We start from the raw sequence: 21,966 nt of genomic DNA, 5'->3' as shown, positions 1-21,966 counted from the left end.
CTTTTTTTTTTTTTTTTTTTTTTTTAAATAATGAAACAGATAGGTGGACATGTCTGATGTTACTATTTCATTGTTTTAGGCTTCATAGAGCTCAGTCTGTATGACCAAGTGAGGCTTTTGGAGAGTTGTTGGATGGAAGTTTTAATGGTGGGTCTGATGTGGAGGTCGATTGATTATCCTGGCAAGCTAATTTTTGCACCAGATCTTGTATTAGACAGGTGAGGAAAAATATAAATTAGTCTCTTCTGATGTATGTTTATTTTCAGCATATGGTAAAAGGGAGCATATAGCCATTAGGGATACTATTAACATTTCACATTTGAAAGTAAATGATACTGTAAAAATAATGTTATGAGGTTCCTAATCTCTCCAGAAGGAACTCTAGACAAAAATAATATTGTCAGGTGGATCAAACTTGTGAGTTCCTTAATAATTCCTGTCATAAATAACTATTTTCAGAGTAGCGGCCATGTTAGTCTGTATCCGCAAAAAGAACAGGAGTNAGAAACTTGACTAGCTTTAGGAAAAAAAACAGGAGTACTTGTGGCACCTTAGAAACTAACAAATTTATTAGAGCATAAGCTTTTGTGGACTACAGCCCACTTCTTCGGATGCATACAGAGTGGAATAAATATTGAGGAGATATATATACACACATACAGAGAGCATAAACAAGTGGGAGTTGTCTTACCAACTCTGAGAGGCCAATTAAGTAAGAGAAAAAAACCTTTTGAAGTGGTAATCAAGATAGCCCAGTACAGACAGTTTGATAAGAAGTGTGAGAATACTTACAAGGGGAGATAGATTCAATGTTTGTAATGGCTCAGCCATTCCCAGTCCTTATTCAATCCTTTGTTGATTGTGTTTAGTTTGCATATCAATTCCAGCTCAGCAGTCTCTCGTTGGAGTCTGTTTTTGAAGTTTTTCTGTTGTAAGATAGCCACCCGCAGGCTATAAGCATAAAGCTTATGCTCTAATAAATTTGTTAGTCTCTAAGGTGCCACAAGTACTCCTGTTCTTTTTATAAATAACTATATGTTCAACATATCAGTATTTGTTGATTTCTCTAGTGGCTGTCCAGCACTCTAGACACTTACCAAATTTTTAAAAAACACAATTTAAAAATCGTTTTTGTAGCTACTAGATTCCCCCAAGAAAGACTAGACATGTTATCAAAACATAACATATATGATCCCCACCTAAATATACTTTTATAGCATCTTCTCCATTTGCAGTATCATTACAGTACACAAATTTTTCTAAATATGGCAAAAATAACAGGCTTTGCAATGTTAGTGAAGTAGGAATAGCTGTGTGTCTGTGTGCTATGTAAATAAAATAAACACTGAAAACTTTTCTTTAGTTGAGTTAATTCCATATGTTACAAGTGACCATATTGCCATTTTCAGGCATCCACATAGCAGTGTGTGCCAGTTGGATGGGATGTAATATGAACAATTCTCTGCGAGACCTAATCAGAATTTGAGCAGGTTCCCAAAGGTGAAAAGTCAATGAAGTAATCTACTCTCCTACCTGGCCCTAACATATTGTTTCTTAAGCACTTTGCACCTATGGGGAAAAAAAGCAAAAATTCAGATCTGTAACATTAATGTGCCTGAGTGAGATACAAAGCATCATCTTATAGGCTGCAGATAGTTAAAAGGCAATATTGGTTCTGTAGCAAAGGAAACAAATTCTGTTTCCAAATGATATGGCATAAATGTTGATTTACTTACATAAAAATCATTTCAAGGATATGCTTTGTTCAAGACAATACTAAAGAAATTACTAAGAAAAGTGTGTTACACATTGGATTTTTTATAGAAGCAGGTATGTTCTGAATATGGATTGCCTGTTGTATACATTCCCTCATCTCAGCAAGGTAGGGCAGAGTTTGGCTCAGCAGACATTAAGGGTATTCTGTAAATTAAAACAAAGTTTTCAAGAAGTTATATGTGGTCTGTGATCTGATTTTTATGGAGATCTTCAGCTTCTGTAGGAAATGTACCTTCTCAAACAAATAGTTATTTGTAAAGTTCACTTTTCTCTTTTAAATCAATGATAGCTTGTCCTTCAAATCCTTCCTTAAAATTTTCCTTTGTCGTGATGCCTGCAAAAAAACTTGACCACACGCAGTTAGTGAGCTGAGATCACTGTTGATCATGCTGACCAATATTGTCTAATTGTTTCCTTGTACTCCACTGTCTCTATTTCCATCTGTTGTCTCTTTTCTTATACTTAAATTGTAAACTCTTTTGGGCAGGGGGATCATCTCTTTGTTCTATGTTTATATAGGGATGAGGGGAAATGTGTAGAAGGAATTCTGGAAATCTTTGACATGCTCCTAGCCACAACATCAAGATTTCGAGAGCTGAAATTACAGCACAAGGAGTATCTGTGTGTCAAGGCTATGATTCTTCTCAATTCCAGTGAGTACACATTTTCCCTTGAGGTATGTCAAGTTGTGCTGACTATTTAGGGGAAAAATCTGTGTCTAAAATTGGCAAAAATATCAAAGGACACATGAACCATTGAAAAAGAATGAAAAAAAAATAGAAAGTGCTTTTTGTTGCTAACATTTTAATGGCTTTATGTCTGGTATATTCAGTCAAGTCCTAGGTCATATTATTATTAGATATTTTTGGGCTGCATTCTAGGGTAAAAGCTGGTAAAGGGACTCAAAAGTCTGTACGCACTCTTCGGGGAGTGGAGTTTATGTTCCACAGAAGGGTCAGGGGCTTGTCCTTTTAAATTGCTGGAGCCTGCTGATCAGTGGGAAATTCTGCTCCTATCCCTCTGGATCAGGAGCATTTGTGATGTGGGTAAGCCCCTCTGGGCTGCTGTCTGTCTCTTTGCTCCCTTGATACCATTTTTTTAAATTATAATTCACCAGCAGAAATAATTTAAAGCATTCAGCTGATCTGCAAAATGTTTTTGGGAACTACATCCCTGGTTTAGGAGTAGCAGCCGTGTTAGTCTTTATCCGCAAAAAGAACAGGAGTACTTGTGGCACCTTAGAGACTAACACATTTATTTGAGCATGTTATGTATTGGCCCTGTTCTTGGTAGACTTCGCTGTAATCATTTCATCCCAGAGTCCATCCTGTAGTGATGTGTCCCAAAACAACATCTGTATAAACAAAATATGATATTGTTTATATCTACTATTTTCAGTAAGTAGTGTGACAAAGTTCCTCCTCTATTTTGGTGGGTCCTGCGCTTATTGGCAGATTTTCTTGCCTCAGAGATTCACCATGTGGGTTGGGGAACAGCCCAGAGACCTTCCCCTCTGGGCGAACCCACAGTCCAGGTCAATTGGGAGGTTTGGGGGGAACCCAGGCCTGCCCTCTACTCCGGGTTCCAGCCCAGAGCCCTGTGGACTGCAGCTGTCTATAGTGCCTCCTGTAACAGCTGCATGACAGCTACAACTCCTGGGCTACTTCCCCATGGCCTCCTCCAATCACCTTCCTTATTCTCACCACAGGACCTTCCTCCTGGTGTCTGATAACGCTAGTGCTCCTCGGTCCTCCAGCAGCACACCCTCTCACTCTCAGCTCCTTGAGCCTCTTGCTCCCAGCTCCTCACACTCACACCACAAACTGAAGTGAGCTCCTTTTTAAAACCCAGGTGCCCTGATTAGCCTGCCTTAATTGATTCTAGAAGCTTCTTCTTAATTGGCTCCAGGTGTCCTAATTAGCCTGCCTGCCTTAACTGGTTCTAGCAAGTTCCTGATTACTCTAGTGCAGCCCCTGCTCTGGTCACTCAGGGAACAGAAAACTACTCATCAAGTGACCACTGTATTTGCCCTCTACCAGACTCCTGTACCCCACTGGTCTGGGTCTGTCACAGTAGCCTCAGGATAATTCTGAAGGGGAATCAGAGATACTTATGTCCGGCTGTTGTCTATCCATAAATAAGTAAAATACCAGTATTTTAACAGAAAACAGAATTTTATCCTTTTATTTAGCAAGTTTGTCAACACATTTTCTTAAGAGTCTTGCTCATCTAATAATCTAAATATGTGATCAAAATCATTTCACAAGTACAAAAAAGTCAAGCTTGTTAAAAAATTATTCAGACAAACAAAAATGTGATGGTTGTAAAACAGCCATGTTAGAAAAAAGCTAGCCATTTAAATGGTAAAATTAAATGAGATACCATTGAAGAGAACTCAGTACTGCCTCCTAAATCTCTGTGTGGGCTTAAAAACCATAGGTATTCACAAGTGCTCATATTATTGGTACAAGGCTCCTTCCATTTCATTTGAGGGCAAAACAGAAGGGGGACATAATCTCCTGTCAACATGCATAGGGTGATGGGCTGGCATGATCTTTTTTTAAACATGGAAGCATTTAAGGTAGAATTTTTAAAAGCATCTACTTGATTTAGAAGCACAAGTCTATGGTACTTAGACTCCTAAATCACTTATCTGCCTTTGAAAATCCCACCCTTAGAGAGAGATCATTGATCTCTGATACCAGGCAGAGTACTTTCTGGGGGTAGGGCTGTGGGGCTATTATTTTTCTTTCTTTTTCTTTTCCTTTCCTTTGGGACTCACTGCCTTAAATAATTATTTTCTTACAGGGTCCTTACATGGTCAGGGTGTTTCAGGTATCTTGTGTAAGCGCCTCAGTTTAAACTCAGTAATCATATCCCATGCCTGTATGATTTTTTTTTTTTTTTTTTTACAAGGCCAGCCTAGACAAGGACAAGAAGAAAGACATAAATACAGTGCTGGGAATTTTGGGAAAGGACAATCTTAGTAAATCTTGAAATTAGATGTATGTTTAATTTTACAAATGTTGAATATGTGATAACTATGCTGTGGGTAGTCTGTTAATCCTTGAAGGCACCAGCTCTATGGCAGTCTGTTAGACAAATCTCCCATTCAAGTCTGTGGAAGATTTTCCAGCGTACAGGCTGCATAACTGGCCTGAAAGTGATTGCTATCATAATGTTGAAATGCCCATTTAGAAATTGGGATTTTTAAATTTTCAGTGGATTAAGAAAATTATAGTTAAAAAAAAAACAAAACAAAATCAAAATCTTGCAGTCCTTACTTTGGGGATGCTTCCATTTAAATTACAGTAATGAGGACTGCAGGATTTAGCCCATAGTTTGATACTGTGTGCTTCCATATAACTTCTTGGGTGAAATGGTGTACTGGTATAGCTTTTGGCATTAAAATATTTCATGTCAATGCATGACAAATTGCAGACAGGAATATGGATGCTATGGATAGACATGACAGATTTTAAGTTTAGATTTCTTTTCTATGCTCTGAAAGCTTTTTTGTTTAAAAATGACTGGCCATTGTTTTCTAATTTTTATTTATCCAATTGAAAGCATCTGACTTAGGCTACTTTGTCCCTTTATGCTGTAGAACAAAGTATTTTTTTAATATCTCTGCATATAGTTGGTAAACACTGAATGCTAGATTTAAACTTCCCTAATGACACTGCTCTATAGCCAAAATGCTTCTGAAATAAATGTAGTCAAACTTTACTAATTCTGGGTCACTAAGAACGAAAATGATGCTTAAAATTGTTGATTGCCTCTAGTTTTCAAGATATGCTATTGGGTCAGTATATACGACCCTTGACTTGGGAATGACGGAGGATAAGTGAGTTATAAAGGGAAGGGATCTCAATTTAAACAAGAAATGACTAAAATACATCTTTGATTGGATCTATGAATAAATCTATGACTGGGTTTGGACAGTACTTGCTTTTTAGGCAAAACAGTGAATGATGCAATCTGAGGCTGGTATTGCGTCAGACATGATATGAATTGCATCATGTTATTCCTAGAAGTCATGGATGATGCAATCATAACGAAGCTTACATCACTCTGCTGAACAAATTGCCCTATATCAGCTCTAGAAATCATACAGTGTCGTGCTCTCTTATTTGTCAGTGTTTGATTTTGCAAAGGGACACATTTCTGTTTAGCCAAAGTGAGCAGAGATGCCTCGTACTTGTGTGAACAGTGCAGATAACTTCTGCTATGTTTGTGGTGAAGTGACTTTTGCATCCCAAAAGCGCAGTATAACCAGTATGGTTAAGAAAGCCTATCGCCTTTATTTTGGCTGCAAAATTGGAGATCAGGACAAGAGGTGGGCACATATGCTGCAACACTTGTGCAACAAATCTTCGCTAGTAGTTGAACAGGAAAAGGAAATCTACGCCTTTTGCAGTGCCAATGATTTGGAGAGAGCCAACAGATCATACCAGCAATTGTTACTTCTGCATGGTGCCTCCAGTTGGGAAAGGTGTGTCAAAGAAGAAAAAGTGGATTGTGCATTATCCAAACATTCCATCAGCTATACGCCCAGTACCCCACGGAGAAGGACTGCCGGTTCCTGATGCACCGGAATCATTCTCACTTGAGTCAGATGAGGAAGAGGATGAAACTTCTGGTCCTGAACCATCAATGTCACAGGACCCACATTTTCTCCCATCCTCCTCCTCTGAACCATACCTCATAACACAAGGTGAACTGAATGACCTTGTCAGAGATTTGGAACTACCCAAGAGTAAGGCAGAGCTGTTGGGCTCCAGACTACAGCAGTGGAATCTCCTGGCAGGTGATGTTAGGGTTTCCATGTTCCGTGACCATCAAAAGGATCTTGTCCCATTCTTCTTCATGGAAGGTGATCTTGTAGCCTGCAACAACATCGATGGTGTGATGGCAGCCCGCAACGTCGTTCACGATCCAGATGAGTGGAGACTGTTCATTGATTCATCGAAGACGAGTCTTAAAGCTGTTTTACTGCATAATGGCAATGTTTTGCCATCAATTCCAGTTGGTCATGCAGTCCATATGAAGGAAACCTATGACAACATGAAACAACTTTTGAGGTGCATAAACTATGACCAACATCAGTGGCAGCTTTGTAGTGATTTGAAGGTTGTTGCTCTCTTGCTTGGTCTGCAGACTGGATACACAAAGTACTGCTGTTTTCTCTGCGAATGGGATAGTCGTGCAAGAGATTCCCACTACATCAAGAAAGATTGGCCACTCCAACAGTCATTGGAGCCTGGGAGGAAAAGTGTTCAGCATTCACCACTTATTGAATCAAGGAAGATTTTGTTACCACCCTTACACATCAAGCTGGGTCTGATGAAGAACTTTGTCAAGGCCATTAACAAAACACAAGCAGCTTTCAAGTACCTCCATGGAAAATTTCCAAGGTTAAGTGAAGCTAAGATAAAGGAAGGTGTCTTTGTTGGTCCTCAGATTCGTGAACTTCTTCGAGATGATGCATTTGACCATGCACTGCGTGGCAAGGAAAAGACGGCATGGAAAGCCTTCCAGTTAGTGGCAATAAATTTTCTCGGAAACAACAAGGCAGACAACTACAGGTTGTTGGTGGAAAACCTCCTCAAGGCATACAAAAGCCTTGGTTGCAACATGTCACTAAAGATACATTTTTTGCACTCACATCTAGATTTTTTTCCACCGAACTGCGGAGCAGTGAGCAACAAGTAGGCGAGCAATTTCACCAGGACATTGCAACAATGGAGAAATGCTATCAGGGCAAATGGAGCCCATCAATGCTTGCAGGCTATTGCTGGACAGTGACAAGAGATGCTCCATTTAATGAATACAAGAGACAAGCCAAGAAGCGCTGAGTAGACACTGAATAGGACTAAACTATGTACATAATAGTTTTTTGCCTTTTGTGTCTTAATAAATTTTATTTATATAATCCTTTTGCTGATTTTCAAAGTGTTACATAAACAGGACAGGTGAAATATTATCATGTAAAGCAACCATAAACACATGAAAAGACCTAGGTTTACAATTTATGGTTAAAACTCTATCTACACAATATACATAGACATTAAGATATTTAAATTTTTACATTTTAACAGTAGCCAATCAGTTGTTTTAATTGTCATATTTGAATTCAGCACATCAAAATACATAATAAATAGCACATTTTATCTCTGAAGAAGACGACTTCTCAAAAATTGTAGACCAGTGTGATCAGAGAGGACCATATTATAGATTTAAAACTTGCAAAACAAGCACAGACACTGAGCTACAAAAGCTTCTACTTTTACAAGAGCATCTACACTCTTTAGACCTTATTTGAGGGTCTGGCCCTTTGTCTATGGGCTTGTCTACACTGGCACTTTACAGCGCTGCAACTTTCTTGCTCGGGTGTGAAAAAACACCGCCCTGAGCGCAGCAAGTTTCAGCGCTGTAAAGCGCCAGTATAGACCGTGCGCCAGCGCTGGGAGCCGCGCCAGCGCTGGGAGTCATGCCAGCGCTCTAAAAAAACCACCTCCACGAGGGGCGTAGCTACCAGCCCTGCTGGGACTACACAAGCCATGTTAAAGCGCTGCTGTGGCAGCGCTTTAATATTGCCAGTGTAGACTAGCCCTATGTCTCTGTCTCTCATATGCTGAAGAGTCTATGCTTTTGAGTGAGCAGTGTGATAACAGTACATGGGATAACCTAATAATAATTTGTTGTCCAGATTTTCACAGCAAGTCACCTGTCTGCTCTCTGAAGTACTGAAGACAAAAGCTAAAAGGGTTCTTAGGCTTAGGCTTATACAAGGATCTGATATATTTTCTTATTGCCATTTGCTGGTATGTAAAACACCATAAGCTCTTAAACAACTACTAAATTGTTTTATTTTTTTTTACTATGGTGCCTTTAATATAGTTCTGTAATCCCTGTTCTTTTTTTCCTTTCTGTGAGTAAGAATGGGATCTTAGTGTTCTATCTATTGATATAGAATCTAACAATCTATTGACTTTCCAGTGTGAATTGTAGTTTGCAGAAAGCTCTTTCCTCAGTCTTCTCCAGTTCCTGACAAAGGCAAGTTATCTGCAGCTGTTCTATAATCTGCAGCAGACCTGCTATCTAGTAAAATATGTGGCAAATCAAGTTGTGTAGAAGCTACATTGTGGTTTCTTCTTCATGGATAATTCAGCATTATTAAATTAAAAGAAGCATAATTAAGTAAACATTTTTCAGTTGTCACAGTCTTCATACTATTCCCACTGCAGCAGCCCAGGACACAACATTGAACAGGTTAAGTTGTTCTGCAAGCACTGTCGTGTTTTCAGTCGTGTCCATTTTAGTATTTGGAAATGGCATCAGGTGCCAATAGTAGAAGGCTTGTAATATTTTGATTATCTCCACAGTAAACTTTTTAGGAATATTACAAATGGGAAACTATCTGTCTGATATGCAATTTTAGGATTTAAGTATGAAGGATTGCTTGTTGTTTCACAGCGCTCCCATTGACAAGTAGGTTTTCTTCTTTAAGTGCTTGCTCATATCGATTCCAATTAGGTGTGCACGCACCATGTGCACAGTCATTGTAAAGTTTTTCACCTAGCAGCACCCGTTGGGTCAGCTGTGAAGCCCCCTGGAGTGGCGTCTCCATAGTGGTGAATATAGGACCCTGCCAACCCGACGCCTCCTCAGTTCCTTCTTACTGCCAATGACGGTCATTGGAAGTGCGGTTGCTTGCTTGTTCTTGCACGTGCTCCCCTAGTTCTATTAGCTAGTTGTGTGTACATAGTTTTAATAGTTTGAATAGTGTTTTAAAGTGAATTAGTGAGTTGAGTTGAGTTGTGTAGGAGTGGGGTCTCTCCCCCACCCCAGCTTTCCTGTTCCCCTTTGGGGTTTGGGTCATACCTCGATCCCAAGGATTTAAATCTTGCAGAACCTGCCACAAGCCCATGGCAACAGGTGACTCCCACGACTCTTGCCTCAAGTGTCTGGGGGAGATGCACCAAGCAGACCGATGCAAAATCTGCAAGGGTTTCGTCTTCGAGTGCTTGCTCATGTCAATTCCATTTTAGGTGTGCGCGCGCCAATGTGCACAGTTGTTGGAGATTTCTGCCTTAGCAGTATCTGTAGTGCCGGCAGTGGCGCTCCCATGTGGCGGTATATCAGGCACCGCCGGCCCTGCGCCCTCTCCGTTCCTTCTTACCGCCCATGACGGTTGGTTGGAGCGCCTTGTCTTGCTTTGCAAGAACAGTAGCGGCTTATCCATTGACTTGTTAGTTGTGGTTGTACATAGTTTCATAGTTAGTTGATAGCGTGTGTTAGTCAAGAGAGTCCCCCGTTGGGACTTTGCTCCGAGGGGGCCATGCCCCGCTCCCCTGGCTTTAAGCCATGTGTGTCATGCAGTAGGCCGATGCCGATCAGTGATCTGCATGATGGCTGCCTTAAGTGTCTGGGAGAAGGTCATTGCAAGGACAGGTGTCACATCTGTAAAAACTTCCGACTGCGGACTCAAAGAGCGGGGTATCCACTTGAGGACATTATTGATGGAGGCTGCTCTTCATCCAGCATCAGAACCTTCTGCTGCAGCACCTACACCCAGCACTTTGGCCTCGGTGCACAGCACAGCACTGGATCCGGCCCGGCACAGCTCCTTCTTGCCAGTGCCAAAGAAGAAGCTGAAGAAACGAAGCCCCTTGGCACCAAAGGACAGAGGAGCACCAGGCTCTGTCAGGCCATGCGCCCGCTACAAGGAGTCACGGGATTACAGCGGAAGACGGACCCACCAACTCCACCAAGGACACATCTCCCCATCCCGGGTAGTGGCAAGGGTTCCCAACCTGTGATGGGGCCTGCAGTGCCCGAAGCGGTCTCAGCGGCCAAGAAGCAAGGCCGACCGACTCCGCAGGTGCCACACCAGGTGACTGATACAGCTCTGCTTGAGGCACCGAAGGGGAAGGCCACTGGGATGCTGTAGCATAGACTGGCGGAACACTCCAGGTCACTGGATCGCAGATGTAAGTCCCCTCGCTGCGACCTCGGGACCCAGTGCCACGACCCTAGCTCGCCGGCCAGATGGCTAAGATCTCTGACGAGATCCACTCCTACTAGGCAGTGGACTCTGGACTTGTGGTGTCGCTCCCTGTACCGCCAGTATCGACTACTGTCTGGCCATAGGTTGCCTAGACACCGAACACCCTCTCCCAGAAGGTGATCTCGTTGGTCCCCATCCTGGAGGCCTCGCTCGGGGTCTCAATGTTGGTCATGCTCACCACGGTACCGTTTCTCCAGAAGGTGGCGCAACTCCCCGTCCCCGCACCATTTACCTACCAGGGTCAGTAGGAGGACTCAGGCATTGAGTTCAAAGGTTCAGACCGTGACTTCAGCCCGTCGCCGAGGTAGGGTGACTCCTCTCTGAGGCAGGAGACTTAGGTGGCACCGGCCGCGGTGCTGACTCAGCAGGGGCCGTGGCCCCCCAGTGGCAGAATCCATGTGGGGTGCCGGTGATGCCAATCCAGTACTCCCAGCCCTCCCTGTCCGCATCAGACAAGCCAGCTGAGGTGCCACCAGTGCCGCAATTGGAGCGCAGCACCAGGGCGGAGGCAGAACCCATGCCCTGTACTTCGGTGCTGAGTGAGCACTCCCCCAACAAAGAAGGGGGTGACACCATCCCTTGGGCCACTCAGTCGTCATTGTCCCCAGACAAGGTGGTGGCCGGACCCTCCCACACCAGCAGTCCCCCAGACGATTTTAAAGAGCATCAGACCCACCTTAAATGGGTGGCAGAGAATCTAGGCTTGCAAATTGAAGAGATTGCTGAAGAGATAAAGGAACTCTTCAATATCATCTCTGCCACCACACCGGCAAAAATCGCATTGCCCATCCACACAGGGATGCTCAAAATAACCAAGTCTGTGTGGCAAACCCCCTCATCTATTCCGTCAACATCTAAGAAAGCGGAAAAGAAATACTATGTTCCTGCAAAGGGCTTTGAGTATCTGTATACGCATCCCCCTGTGGCATCACTAGTCGTGTCCACGGTGAATGAAAGGGACAGACAGGGCCACCCCACTGGAACGCTCAAAAATAAAGAGGCCAAGAGACTTGACTTATTCGAGTGAAAAGGTTATTCGACAGCCAGCCTACAATTTAGGGTTTCTAAACACCAGGCCTTGCTGGGACGTTATAACTTTAACCTGTGGGACTCCCTTAATAAGTTCACGGAGGCTCTCCCATAGGATCGTGCCCAAGAGTTCACCACGTTGGTGAATGAAGGCATGGTGGTGGCCTGCAGAGTCCTCCAAATGACCTGGGAAGTGACGGACTCGGTTCCTGGTTGCAGGCTTCTGGGCTGTCTCAGGAGATGCAGACCACAATACAGGATCTGCCATTTGAGGGTTTGGGGCTCTTTTCTAAGCTAGCTGACTCTAGGCTCCATGGACTCAAGGACTCCCGAGCCACCCTCCATTCCCTGGGCCTGCACACCCCTCAGCAGTCCAGGAAGCTGTTCCGCCCTCCGTCTCCTCCTCCGACGCAATCTAAGTCCTGGGGGGGCTCCCCGGTCTGGCTTCTACAGGAGAGAGGACAAGGACAAAGGGCCCAAGAGACGCTACCTGTCCTCTTCCCATCCGGCTACTCAACCTGACCCTCCCAGAAGTCAGGGAGGCCAGAAGCAGTCATTTTGAGGGTGCACTTGAGGACAGCACCCCAGCGAATGTACTGGATCCAACCCTCCCTTTCCTCAACTGCTTCCGCCCTTTCTGGTCGGCCTGGTCCCGTGTCACTTCAGACCGCTGGATGCCAGATACAGTTTCTTCAGGCTACATCCTGCAGTTTACAGCTGACCACCCCTCCCGTCCCTCTTCAGTGAATTTCTTGATTGCTTCACTCTGGGCTGGTCCACACTAACCCCCCACTTCGAACTAAGATACGCAACTTCAGCTACGTTATTCACATAGCTGAAGTCGAACTATCTTAGTTCGAACTTACTGCGGGTCCACACACGGCAGGCAGGCTCCCCCATCGACTCCACGTACTCCTCTCGCCGAGCAGGAGTACCGATGGCGAGCACTTCCGGGATCGATTGCTTACCGCCGGACCCGGAGGTAAGTATAGACGTACCCTTTGTGATAATGGACTTCTAATAGGAACATTCTTCACATTTGCAGATTTAAACTATTCTTATGGAGCTTCATTGAGATAATTATTGGATTTTTTTTAAAGCAGCATGCACCATCGAGGTTTGCCTTTTGCTTACAGCAAACTGCAGCTGGTTTTTTGTTTTGTTTTGTTAAGTTCCACATGTGACCAAATCTGCCATTCTCGTGCCCCACACATCCAGGCTGTCTCCAAACTTGTTACTATTTCTCCATAATATTTCTAAAAGCCAGTGTTTTCTTTCTCATCCATGCAGCTAACTCTCTTCCAAGCCCTCTTCATCTCTCATCTTGGTTACTGCAACCTCCTCTCTGGTAAGGGCTAGAGAGTCTTTGAGGGTGTTTTGCAGGTTGGTTACAAATAGGGTGACCAGACAGCAAGTGTGAAAAATCGGGATGGGGGTGGGGGGGTAATAGGAGCCTATATAAGTAAAAGACCCAAAAATTGGGACTGTCCCTATAAAATCAGGACATCTGGTCACCCTAGTTACAAAGTCCAAAACGTTAGTTCCTGGGGAAGATGTAACCCCCTCCCATTGCTGCTTCACCAACTGTAATGGCCCCTTAACTTCGTGGCCATAAACGAGTTCAAAGGGTGAAAACCCCAAACTGGGATGTGATACAGCCCTGTAAATAAAGAGCAACTGCTGCAACACTAGGTCCCGGTCATTGGAGTGCTCGTTCACGAATTTACATCTGATGGCCCCCAAAGTCCCATTAAACCTTTCCACTAGGCCGTTTGATGGTGGCAAGGGGTGGCAACCAACTGATTCACCCCATGAGCTTCCCAAAGATGTTACATGGTCCCTGCCATGAAGTTAGTTCCCAAATTTGTAAGGATGTTGGAGGGTCAACCTTCCCTGGCAAAAATGTCTGCCAATGCCTGGCTCACGCTATTAGCCCTGGTGTTGCTTAGATCTACTGCTTCTGGCCATCGGGTGGCAAAATCCATGAAAGTCAGTATGTACAGTTTTCCTCTGGGTGTCTCCTTAGGGAAAGGACCCAGAATATCCACAGCTACACAATGAACTGGAACCTCAATAATGGGGAGCGGCTGGAGAGGGGCCTTGACCTGGTCTTGGGGCTTTCCCACCCTCTGGCACACCTCACAAGACCGGACATGGGTAGAAACGTCCTTGCCCATTCCCTCCCAGTCGAATGACTTCCCCAAGTGGTTTTTGGTCCTGTTCACCCTGGTATGGCCACTAGGGTGATCATGGGCTAAGCTCAAGAGCTTTTCCTTATACTTAGTTGGAACTACCAACTGTCTCTGAGGATGCCAGTCCTCCTTATGCCCACCAGAAAGGGTCTCCTTGTATAAGAGTCCTCCTCCAACAACAAACCTGGAACTATTAGGAGAGCTGAGAGGCAGTGGGTCACTCCGTGCCACCGTCCAATGTCCCTTAAGGCTCTTATCTGCTTCCTGCTCTGCCTGGAACTGCTTCCTTGATGCTGGAGACATTAGTTCCTCACTGTGTTGTGGACTTGACTTGGTCCCACTGGAAGCGATGCAGGTGATGGGGGTGTCTCCGTGGACTGTGAACTGCTCTTCGCTGGTGCAATAGGTTCTATTTCAGGCTCCAGTTGAGCCTCTTGCTCAAGTTTAGCTGCTGCTGCAGGCGCAGGCTCTGTGGCGCCCTCTGTTGCCGGCTCCCCTGACTTTGGTGGGGTTGCAAGCACGGGATCTAGTGCTGACTGCTCCGCCAGTTCCGATCCTTGGGCTGGTTTTGGCTGGGTCTTAGGAACTGGATCTACAACCGCTGTCGTAGACTTTGGTCTGGGGTCTGGTTCTGGGTCCCTGAGCCTGTGGTATCTCGGGACACAGGGTGGGCCCTTGTAGGAGGCTCAAGAATGGAGTTAGGTGTGGAGGCCTGTTTAGCTTGGCTGCGGGTGACCATACCCCCCCTTTTGGTTAGCCTCATATGATTGGCTAAGTCTTCTCCCAGCAGCATGGGAATTGGGTAATCATCATAGACCTCAAAAGTCCATATTCCTGACCAGCCCTCGTACTGGACAGGCAACTTGGCTGTAGGCAAGTTAAAAGAGTAGGCCTTAAAGGGTTGCACCGTCACTTGGGCCTCTGGGTTGATGAATTTGGGGTCCACTAGGGATTGGTGGATAGCTGACACCTGTGCTTCAGTGTCTCTCCATGCAGTATCTTCCTCTGGCCCACACTCACAGTTTCCCTTAGCTCTGGGGGTATTTGTGAGGCACCTGGGCCTGAAGGCTCTCAGTGGGATCCCAAGGTGATGAGTTGCAGTCAGCTGGTGCTCTTGGGGCAGATGTTCTTCACATGCCCCAGCTAATTACATTTAAAGCATCGCCCAGCTGACTTTTGGCTGTGATGTGGAGGGTGTTTGGAGAGTAGGGCAGTAGGACGAGAGGGCATCTGGGCTTTCCCTGGCTGTGTGGAGGGCTCCTCCTTGCGAGATGGGGCCTTGGGTTGACTCCGATGGTGGGGTGTCGTCTCAGGTTGCCCCTTCTGGTATCTGATCCAGCGTAGTCTTTTCCAGCTCCATTTCTAAGCGCATCTTCTCCCTCTTCTCTTCCACTGCTAAGCACTTCTCCACCCTTCTCTCCTCCGCCTCTGTTTTTCAGTGCCTCATCTTTAGGAAGAACATCCTGTCTTCTGCAGTTAGAGCTCGGCCTAGGTTAAGGGCCTTCCTCCATCTTGGCACCTGGATCTTGGGTTGGGGAGGGTTGACAATCCCTGCTGGGGAAATCTCCAGTCCCAAAGCCTCTCCCAGCAGTTCTGTCATGGGATTGGATGTCTGGGCCTGATCTGGGTCTCTTCTCCTAGGTGTGCTGCTTTGGGAAGACTGGTTGCTCTAGGGTTTTGATGACCGCCTGCAATTTCATGCACTGGGCTATTTCTTGTCCTAATCTAGCCTACCTACCTTGTTGCCACGAGAACTAGAAAAAAAAATAAACTGCTTGTTGGACTCTGGCTGTGTAGGCTGAACCCTTTGCCTGCCTGTTCCGCCCGCGCCCCCCCCCCCCTTCCCCAGGCAGCAAAAGAAAAGAAAAAAATTCTCCCTGGCTTTCAAGCAGCCAAAAGGAAAAATGTGTCTGTGCTTCTGGTTCAAAATGATCCCACCGCTGTGCCATCATTTCAGGGTATACCCTCCTAAGTCTGAACTCTGGGGTACAGATGTGAGGACCAGCATGAAAGACCCCCGGAGCTTATCTTCTACCAGTTTATGTTAAAACTCTTCCAAGGCACAGTCTTCTGTCTTGGACAGATATTGCTGCCACCACCAAGTGATTTTCACAAATCAAACAAAAAGTGAGAACTCTGTTATTCTCCGACACAGGGAAGGGTCACTTGGAATCCCTATCCCCAAGCCTCTTCACCCCTTTTCCTGGGGAGGCTTGAGAATAAAATACCAACCAGTTGCCTTAGCAATGTGAGCACAGACCAACCCCTTGTCTAAGGACTCTGGAATCAAAGGATTCTTAAAAAAAAGGTAAATGTTATTAAAAAAGAAAGAAACACACCTGAAAACGCAGGCTTTAGGGATTAAACACCAAAAATAACTTTCTTGGGGTTTAGTTTAAAGTTTACAAGCAAAACAAAAGCACCTGGGATTAGTACCGAGGAATCCACAAACCAAAACAACCAAAGATTCCTAATCGCATGTGTCTTAACTTTTCCTGTGCTACTTACATATCTGGGGTTCCAAATGAGGAATTTCTACATATGATGCTAATGATTTCCCATACCTGGCTTAAAGCTTACAGCTGTTGCTGCCTTCCCCTCTCTCCAGCCCAAGAGACAAAGGAAAAAAAACCCCACACCCAGCAGTTTTTTCCAATTTAAAAGGGTACAGCCTCCCTGTTGGTTCCCTGGTCAGGTGCCAACTCAGGTTAAGCTTCTCTTAACCCTTTACAGTTAAGGCAATTAGGGTACAGCTGCTAAGGAGGCTTCTATAGCTACTGACTGGCTGGGTGCCCATAAAAGGGAGCTCCCCCCCCCATTTATCACAGCATCCGTTAAGACCATCTTCCTTTGTGAATCCCTCCATTGCTCTTCCATCATATTAAATTCATGTCATAACCTTCAAGGCCCTTCACAACTCCGCACCTCCCTAATTATCCAGCTCTGTTTTGTCACATTGGTCTCCTCTGCTCCATCAATAATGCTAGTTTCAACTACTTCCTTGCCTGCCCCTCCCACAGTCTTCCCTAATTAATTTGTTTTGTTTCTATCTTTAATGCCTCTTTTAAAATTTCACAGTTTATGCTAGTATTATGACAAATTTCTGACTTGTAAGGAGGTTTGAGCAGGTAGAGCCAAAGAGTTGGCTGTACATCACGCACAGTGCCTTCCTCACTCACTTGATAAGCAATAAAGCCCTGATCCAGTAAAGTGTTTGAGTGAGTTATGTACCATTTTGCTCCTAGCCCCATCCCTATGTAGGAGCTGTTTCAGAGAGGGGAGGGAGCAGTTAGAGAAGCTATGAAACTGCTCTTACTTAAACAAAGGGCTGGAGTAACCCCTGGGGACACCCAAACTTGGAGAATGCAAAGGTAAGTGAAGCTCAGCCAGACCCAAGAATCTGGCCCTGTATCTTTAGTAGATATTATAAGCCAATTGTTAATGTAGTTATAAGATTGAGGGATACTTAAGTATGCAAATGGCACGACAGAATTGATGAGTAAAAATGTTTCTATCAGAGATCGAGTTCTAACGTGAAGCATCATACATATAATTTTAATAGGACTTGGAATTTATTTTATTTGATTCTATTGAAAAATTACATCCAAAGGCAATCCATGCTCATGTTTTTTTCTGGTGAGTTGTAATGCTATTCTGTCTTCTCTTTGTTTAGATATGTTTCCATTGTCAGCTGCTGCAGAAGAATCTGAAAGCAACAGGAAGCTACATCACTTGCTTAATGCAGTAACTGATGCTTTGGTGTGGGTTATTGCAAAAAGTGGAATTCCATCTCAGCAACAGACAACTCGTTTGGCTAACTTGTTAATGTTACTTTCTCATGTCAGGCATGCAAGGTATATTTTACAGAATTATGTAACTCTTTGAGGTTTTAATATTTGTTGTTAAATCCCCCTAGAAAAATCCGGTATCATCATTTTAGGGTATTCATTGTAATTATTCTAAATTGACAAGATTAACTAAATAATATACTCAAATCACTTTGACATGCAGCACATTGCATCCACCTTAAAGTGCACATCTTATGTAACCCTTCTGCCAGGTGGAGCCAGCAGAAACCAGGGCCGGGTTCAATATCTAGGGGTTCCTTTCCATCGATACAGCACAGAACTGGCTCGAGCCCCCACCCAGGAACCTGGGAAACTTACACACCACCCCTGGGTGCCTCTGAGAGGCAATACTTCCCCATTCGCAAGCACAGAGTCTAAATGTAGAAAAGAAACTTTTAATAGAAGGAGGGAAGTAACTCTGCTTTAATTTGGGAAGACACCACAAACAGGGTTCATAAACATAAACCATGAGTAAAAGACCCACCCCCAAGTAGGTTGGACAGTGTCCTTTTCCCCTCAGGTTCTTAAGTCCAGCAACCCAAACATCCCTTTCATGTGCCTAACCCGTCTCTGCACCCCACTCACAGTTGCTGTCCTTGGTCAATGCAGACCTAGAGTTCAGAGGTACATCTGCAGAGTTCACCTCCTCCCCTGGGTGGGGTAAAGAGGTACCTTATTTGCTCCGCTGCTCGGGCAGTGTCTCACTGCCCCTCTCTGCCAGCCATCCTGCTGGCTGTTCACCGACCGCTCCTGCTGGCCGCCTGCTCACTGCTTCTGCCGGCTGCCTGCTCTCCGTTCTCACCACACCTTTCCATCAGCTGCACTGCTGGCTGCTTATCGCGCCTCTCTGCTGCTGCCCTGCTGGCTGCCTGTTCACCACTCTCACCATGCCTCTCCACTGCTGCCTGCTTACTGCTCTTGCCACGCCTCTCCGCCACACCTGCCACTCATTCACCTGCAGTCAGTTGTCTTCTGCTGCTACCTGCCTCTCTGCTGTGACCTCTGCACATCAGTCCCTTAGTAATTTTTAGCTCTTAGCAGGCAGGGCAGAAACACAGTCCTACCACAATTGATTTCAGCTCTGATTGGGCATTTAACATAACAAAGAGGCTCCTATGAAGCCTATTTAGCTCTATTCTTTGAACAGCGGGGAGGAACAGGTTAAACCAGACTAGGGAGGACCCTTGATGAGAGTGCACAGCCTCCTGGCTGGGATACCTGTCCCTACCCCTCTTACTTTCACAGGGCTCTGACATTCGAGTCCCTGTCTTAACGAAGTTCTTTCAACTGAGGTCCCCTCATTTGGGACAGGTTAAGCACAGTTCTGCTTTCCTGTATTCCTACAATAATTTCAACATTGGTAACCATATTTCACTACCCCTGCATTCAGTACTAAGGTGATTTGTACCCAACACCAGCCAAAGTTGATCACTTATTCAACAGATACAATGGTGTCAATGTAAGCAGAGCAGAAGCAAACTGTATTTACATAAACACACCCAAAGTCTCTCTCCCTCCCAGCTAGCTGTCAGGGAAGCATTCATTCAGACCCTGCTTACATCTATACTTCATTCTTTTAAATAAATCCTCTACATATATCCCCCAAATAGTACATCCTTTTCATTTCTTTTTAGCACTTCACTTCTTTCACTTTTATTTTTTCCCCCTCTCTCTAAAAGAGCAGTAATGTGTCTCCTTCAAAATCATTCTGAAATTTCCAGTGCTGTTTGGTGGATCAACAGGTCAAGTGTGCCTTTGGCATTCATGTCAGTCATGGGCCTAAAGTCTGATTTCCTCTACTAGTTCTTTTTTTCAAAATCAAATATTCTTTTGCTGAGTGGTTTTGAAAGTGTGGGCATGTGTTCGTACTTCCTATAAGACAACAGATGCCCATCCCATGGAACACGACTATATAAAAATATATATATATCCCTGATCCGCTCAACCTTCAGTCAGGACTTTATGTGGAATACAAAATTCTTCTTTGAGTGCTTTCCTGTATGTATGCTACTTCTGATGCACGTGTGCCCTCTGTATTCAACATCAGAATCTTTTGACCAGCAGCATCCATTGGGCCACGCCTGCATACCACATGCCCAAGGGAAGGGAAACCAGCTGACTGTCAGTTCTTTTTTAATGTTTCTGGCTGCAAGATGGGACTGAAAGAACAGTGTCCCTGGCTCTTGCACTTACACTTCTCCACTAGTATTTGTACGTAGTTCTCTTACTGTAGCTTAGGGTTAGCTAGGTAGTATAAGTTAGGTGAATTCTTTTACATTTATCTTCAGCGTTATGGTTGATCAGTAATATCCTGGTTTTAAGTATTGTTCATCATGTGAGGCAGCTGTTCCCCCTTAATAACGGGTGCTCAAAATGTTTATTCTTTCAGTGAGGGTCAGGGACATATCACAGAGAAATGTGCTTTGTCATTAGTTTTTTAAATGAACAATGAAAGTGAGAGATGCTCAAGTAAAAGCTCTTCCTTCTATGTAAGGTACTACCTCTATCTTTTGTGAGGGCTGTCTTAGACCAGGAAGGCAGGATCCTTTGGGCTCCGAGCAGTCCTCCATAAAAAGTGCCCTGGAGCTACTTTCTCTGCCTTCGCTTCTAGGGCTCCTGCTTCTTCATTAAAGCATTTTTCTGCTGATGTTGGTATAATTCCCTCTTCCCACCACAAAAGAAGGAGGTCTTAGCATTCTTTCTCCAAAAAGCATAGAAGCAGGTCTCCATCTGAGGCTATGTCTACACTATGAGCTAGGTGTGTGATTCCCCTGCTTGTGTACACGTACTCACACTAGTTCTCATTGAGCTAGCATGAGTATAAATAGCAGTATAGCCACGGTAACACAGCTAGCAGCTGTGGCAGCATGGCTGAGCTGTGCTGAGTACATACCCACTGGTTTCAGGTGGGTTTGTACTCTGCATGGCTTAGCTGTGCCTTCACTGCCAATACCCATGTACGTGAGACTACATGGCTATTGAGCTATCACGAGTATGTGTACATGAGCAGGGGAATCACACCCCGAGCTCATAGTGTAGACATAGCCTAAATTGCGTGTGAAACAGAAGAAAGACAAGTTTCCTCTTTCTGCTTTAAAAAAGGGAGGTCGCGGTCTGACGAAGGTCCTTCTGGCACCTGTAAGACCCTGAAGCTAGATCTTTGTTACCAGCTAAAACCAATTCTCTCTCTGTCAGAAGTATGGACTCTACGGTACCATCCAGGTGCTTGCAATACCATTAAGAGGTTGTCCTCCAGGTGTCGGTATCGAGTGCAGGCACAGTGGGAGCGTTCCCCATCTTGGTACCGGTCTCCCCGACACCGGTACCACTCTCCCCAGTACCATTAGAAGTCTGTTACACCTAGTCAATGAACGCCAGTAGCCACGACCAGTAAGCAAATGCAGGTGTCAACGGCTCCTCCCTGGTTGCAGGAAGGTGGTTCCTCCGGTATGGAGGGCCAGTTCAGCCCATCACCCAGGTCCCATCGGCGAGATTAGGCACCGGATCCCGCTCCTTCATTTGTGGCATCACAGTGGCATCATGACTAGTGGCCTTATTGGAGCGCATGGGGTGTACCGGTCATGATGATGCCCCCTTCACAGCACTCCTCGGTGGCTGTGTCACAGCATCGGTCGGTGGTACCGGATGCCAGTTCTGAGGTTGGGGCGGAGGAACCTGTGCCCACCCCTAAGCCTCCTTCTCCGACGGTGGTCGAGACTTCAGCACCTCCCCCAGCAGTCCAGTCTTCCTCGTCATCACTGGATGAGGCGGTTGTGGGACCTTTGAGAGCTAGCCCGCTGCATGACTTCAGGAAGCATCAAGCCCTTCTCCGGCACATGGCCAAGAGCTTGAGGTGCAGGAGATGGCAGAGCAGGAGGACACCCTCTTCAATGTCCTCTCAGCCTCTACACCCACCTGAGTTGCCCTGCCTGTGCATGACAGGGTTCTCAAGATAGCCAAGGCCCTTTGGCAGACCCCTTCCTCCACCCCTCCCACCTCGAAACGGGCTGAGAAAAAGTATTTCATTCTGGCCAAAGGTTTTGAATAC

The 21,966-nt window shown here is 45.1% G+C and overlaps 1 protein-coding gene across 1 annotated transcript in view; it reads left to right on the top strand.

The window, feature by feature from the left end:
- ESR2 (estrogen receptor 2) overlaps positions 1-21,966 on the top strand; it is an 84,475-nt gene that overhangs the window by 36,086 nt on the left and 26,423 nt on the right. The window contains exons 5-7 of the mRNA XM_034767826.1: positions 80-218; positions 2,296-2,429; positions 17,744-17,924. Of these exons, the coding sequence (XP_034623717.1) occupies positions 80-218; positions 2,296-2,429; positions 17,744-17,924 (454 nt within the window). The remainder of the gene's footprint in view (positions 1-79; positions 219-2,295; positions 2,430-17,743; positions 17,925-21,966) is intronic.

This window comes from Trachemys scripta, chromosome 4 (genome assembly GCF_013100865.1).
Source record: "Trachemys scripta elegans isolate TJP31775 chromosome 4, CAS_Tse_1.0, whole genome shotgun sequence".
In the NCBI taxonomy this organism is placed as follows: Eukaryota; Metazoa; Chordata; order Testudines; family Emydidae; genus Trachemys; species Trachemys scripta.
This window is presented reverse-complemented; position numbering and strand designations above follow the sequence as displayed.